Source organism: Myotis davidii, unplaced genomic scaffold (assembly GCF_000327345.1).
Source record: "Myotis davidii unplaced genomic scaffold, ASM32734v1 scaffold1, whole genome shotgun sequence".
In the NCBI taxonomy this organism is placed as follows: domain Eukaryota; kingdom Metazoa; phylum Chordata; class Mammalia; order Chiroptera; family Vespertilionidae; genus Myotis; species Myotis davidii.
This window is the reverse complement of record NW_006294681.1, coordinates 4,487,104-4,491,255: the sequence shown is the minus strand read 5'-3', so window position 1 is coordinate 4,491,255 and position 4,152 is coordinate 4,487,104. Positions and strand designations below refer to the sequence as shown.

Here is a 4,152-nt window from a genome sequence, read left to right as displayed (position 1 = left end):
TGCACATTCACACTTTTATTTCTGAGTGATGAATCATTTCAAAATTATCAAATGTTACAACATTTTCTTAATGTTTGTAGTATAAGAGAAAGGTAAATATAATTGATATATAAATACATACAGGAATATCAATAAAAATATTACAACTGATAATTCCCATACTTAAACTATTTTACCAAAGCATTGTTGTACACAGTAGTTAAACACTATCAAATGGACTTAAATTATTTTTCTTTCAATTAAAAGTCATTTAAAGATTTTTTAAAAAGTAATTTATTTAAATAGAATACAATGTGAAGTCACAAACTCTTCTGATGTTTCATACCCAAAGCTTTTAAATGGTCATTTTCATCCAGTTTTAATTTTAAAAACATCACATGAGAGCTTCACTCTTTTCACTGATGCATGTTTAGCAATACCAGAAAACCTCCCTTCTCTGGGGAATAAAATCTTCTCATTAAGATGGAACCAAATGAAAGTATAAATAAAATAATTGAAACCTGACATAGACATTAGATTTTCTAGAAAGAGTAGCTGAAATAAAAAGGGAAAACATTAAAGCCATTTTAATGTTATCAGGACAACAGATCATTATTTTAAAATTCCTGAATACTGGATCTAAGGAAACTTAAAAACATGTTCTTTTCATTAAAAAACATAATCCTTTAAAATATCCTTTATAATACACATCTACACCCGAAGAGTTCCACATCTAGTCAAAAAATGATGCAGTTTCACTAAAACGTGAATTTATAACTTTTTCACAATTGTTGGGTGGTTTTTATAAAAGCACTTTCCTTAGGAAAAAAATTCTGCCAATTGGAAAATCTTCATTTGGGAAAACAAAAGACTTTTTCCTCTGAAAATAATGAAGTTTAGTCCTTGGCTACATGAGCTTTCATTAACTTATTCAAATGAAACACATCAGTGTGCTTCTGGAAACTAGATTCTTTCATTAACACAGTCTGACATAGCTTCTGGAAACCATCACCAAAATGTTAGGATTCACAAGCAAGCACCGATGACCAGCACGACACCACTACATGCCTCTGTCCAAGTGGACGGGGAAATGGTGGCATTGCACTCGCTGTCACATCAGCTTATTTCCTCTTGCTTCCAGCCGTGTATTCACAAATGTTTGAATTTATATTTAAACTCTACGTCATTTAATGGTGGTAAAACGCCCAAGCCTGCACGGGACTGGTCCAAAGGGGGACATTTAACATTGCTGTCCACAAACTCTAGTTCAAAATAGGAAAGCATCAGAATCAAAAATTGCTTGATTTCCTGGACAGCAAATAATCTTCCAGGACATATCGTCGCTCCTGACCCAAAAGGCATGTAGTAATATTTTAATTTGAGTCCATTGCTGTAGAAGGTGGTCTTTGTCTTCCCATTTTCATCAAGATAGCGATCATACTTAAATGTCTGCAATGAGAATACAAAGAAAACAAACCGATAAGCTGGTTTTAAATAAGTGTATCTCTTTCTTGATCTGGAAACTCCAAAGGATAATTTTCTTTTTTAAATCCAATTTATTAGTAATTTAAGAAAAACCCCACCGTGAATCAGAAAGCCATAAAGAACCGGAGCTTAACAAGAACTGATGGGAACAAGGAAGCTTTATGATGCCTCCTGCCCTGCCTGGGTGACTAGTTCCTCAGTGAGGCAGAACTAGAAAGGAGAGTTCAGCTCAAAAACTAGAAGAATCTGTATATTTATTATTAGTCTCTAAGCCTCTAATTTCCTCAATTTGGGAGCAGGCATTTTTCAAGGAAAAGCAGAGTGTGCGTGTGCTGCCTCCTGCACACCCTCCACTGGGGATCATGTGCCCTGATCTGGAATTGAACCATGACCTCCTGGTTCATAGGTCAACGCTTAACCACTGAGCCACACCAGCCTAGTGGCAGCAGCTTTATTATCATGGCTACATATGTAATCTAGCAGAGATTATGTGATGACAAATATTAGAAAAAATGAAGAATTCAGGCCATTGTCTAGGTTTTTCAAAGTATATGAGTATTTGACATAATAAAGGAGACCTAGGGTTTCCATAATTAAATCAATTCTGTAATGGTAATTTCCTCTTTATTTCCATCTGGGAGAGATCACCTGGCTATTGTACTTTGACGAGCAGGCACTTACCAAAGGGTCTGGGTAGATTTCTGGATCTAAATGCATTAACTGAGGATACAGAGCTATGATGTCATCTTTGCGGATATTATAGGAACCGTCCTGGAGGTGCAAAGTGAAATCCTCTTTAGCAGTCCGGATGTTCAGGGAGGCACTGGAAAGCCTCAGCGACTCCTTGATGATACTGTCTAAATAGTTTTAAAGGAAGAAAGGAGGCGAGGAAAAGAGGGAAAGTCGGGGGAGGAAGGAGGGAGGGAGGGAAGAGGGAAGAACAAATTAAGTATTTAAAGACCGCATAATATAGTCTGAAATACTTCTAGCAGCTAAACAGACTGTGGGAACCTGGCCAGACACAAATGTCCCACTTTTTTCTGTTACCACTATGCTGTGATCAACAACTCCGTTTTGTCTGCATGTATCTTTTAATCTGATAATCTGCGTTAATAATCTTTTGAGAAGATATCTTGATGAATAAAAACTAGACTTTCATAATTTTATAGAAAAAATATTCTTATTTATACATGTCACTAGACATCTAATACAATTGGGAAAATCGACAAATCACTTTTCTGTGAATTATTCAAAGCTCATCACTTTGGGGATTTAATCTACTGATAATACTTTAATATGGAAAAGTTTTTCCATATGTTTAATGCAGCTTCAATTCAATGTTTACAAGAACCCATTTTTATTTTCACACTAGATGATGTGTGACAATGCCCTGCTCCCTGGTAAAGACGTCAGGGACAAACAGGACCACCCTGTCAGCAGCTGAAACATACCAACGGACTGAGAAGGTCCAACCTGGCCTTCCAGCCTCTGTCCTTTTAATTGACATGTTTTGGGTGCTCCTCACAGGATTGTGTGTAAAATAACAGCCCATTAGCCATTTCTTTTACAAATGAGGAAAGCCAGGGCCCCAGCAGGGAAATGACTGTCTGAGGTCTCCCCTGGGGGAGCCCACTGTGGAGCCTGTGCTTCTTCCCCCCAATCCCTTCCACTAACACACAGCCCCTAAAAGATAGCTTGGTTTCTTTCCTATAGACAAAAAGAACTTTAAGAAAAGTCTTTCTTACTATAAAAGCATATTCTTTGTGTTTCTATAAAATATGGAAGCAAAAATAAGAAAAATAAACTTCAGTCCCATTACTTAACCCATGCATCTATTTGTAGTTTCTTGATGGTGCTTTTTTCCTCTTGATTTCATGAAAATGAGTGATATGCTCCCAATTAACTGTAAAATTAGTGTAAAAGCAATTACAAAAGAGCGAGTATAGAAGTGCAGAGAAATGGTTGCGAGTGTGGGGTCAAGAGTCCCACCCACAATAATGTTGTAATTGGTCCCACCATTCCATCCTAGACAGCAGCTTAGCCTCTAAGTGTCGGTCATTATTTGTTATATGGAAGTAGTAACAGTCCCTAATCCTAGGATCAAAAGAGACAACACATGGGAACCACTTAGCACAATGCCTAGAACAGGCAAGTGCATAACGTATACTGACTATTACTGTTCGTAGGAGGCAGTAAGTGAACGTAACAGTAAGCGTACCTAGTACTGGCATGTCATTCAGTTGCATCTGATTCAAACAAATAGGTTGGTCTTCTAAGCTGATTTTTTGACCAGCACTCTCTAGTGTTTTATTCACTTCTTCAGTAGCTGCTTTCATTGCTTCAGGGCTCCTATTAAAAGTTAAGAGAAAAGAAATGTACATAAAATAAATTTTTTCTAGACCAAAAACTCTGCTTTTCTCCTATCTTTTATTTTTTTTATTTTTTATATATTTTATTGATTTTTTACAGAGAGGAGGGGAAAGGGATAGAGATTTAAAAAAATGGATTGAGAGAGAAACATCGATCAGCTGCCTCCTGCACACACCGCCCCCCCCCCCACCCCCCCGGGGCCCCCCCCCCAGGATGGCCAAATGTCTGAAACCCCTCCCCCAACTGACCCCAACCCCAATCAACCTCCCCACTCTGATCGAGGGTGGGGCCGACCGGCCAACCTCCCACGTTCCCTAA

The 4,152-nt window shown here is 37.9% G+C and overlaps 1 protein-coding gene across 1 annotated transcript in view; it reads right to left on the bottom strand.

The window, feature by feature from the left end:
* Positions 1-309: 309 nt before the first annotated feature.
* LOC102775453 (cholesterol 7-alpha-monooxygenase) overlaps positions 310-4,152 on the bottom strand; it is an 8,839-nt gene continuing 4,996 nt past the window's right edge. Inside the window, exons 4-6 of the mRNA XM_006769052.2 lie at positions 3,683-3,813; positions 2,146-2,321; positions 310-1,428 (exon numbers count right to left, since the gene is read on the bottom strand). Of these exons, the coding sequence (XP_006769115.1) occupies positions 1,129-1,428; positions 2,146-2,321; positions 3,683-3,813 (607 nt within the window). The 3' untranslated portion in view covers positions 310-1,128. The remainder of the gene's footprint in view (positions 1,429-2,145; positions 2,322-3,682; positions 3,814-4,152) is intronic.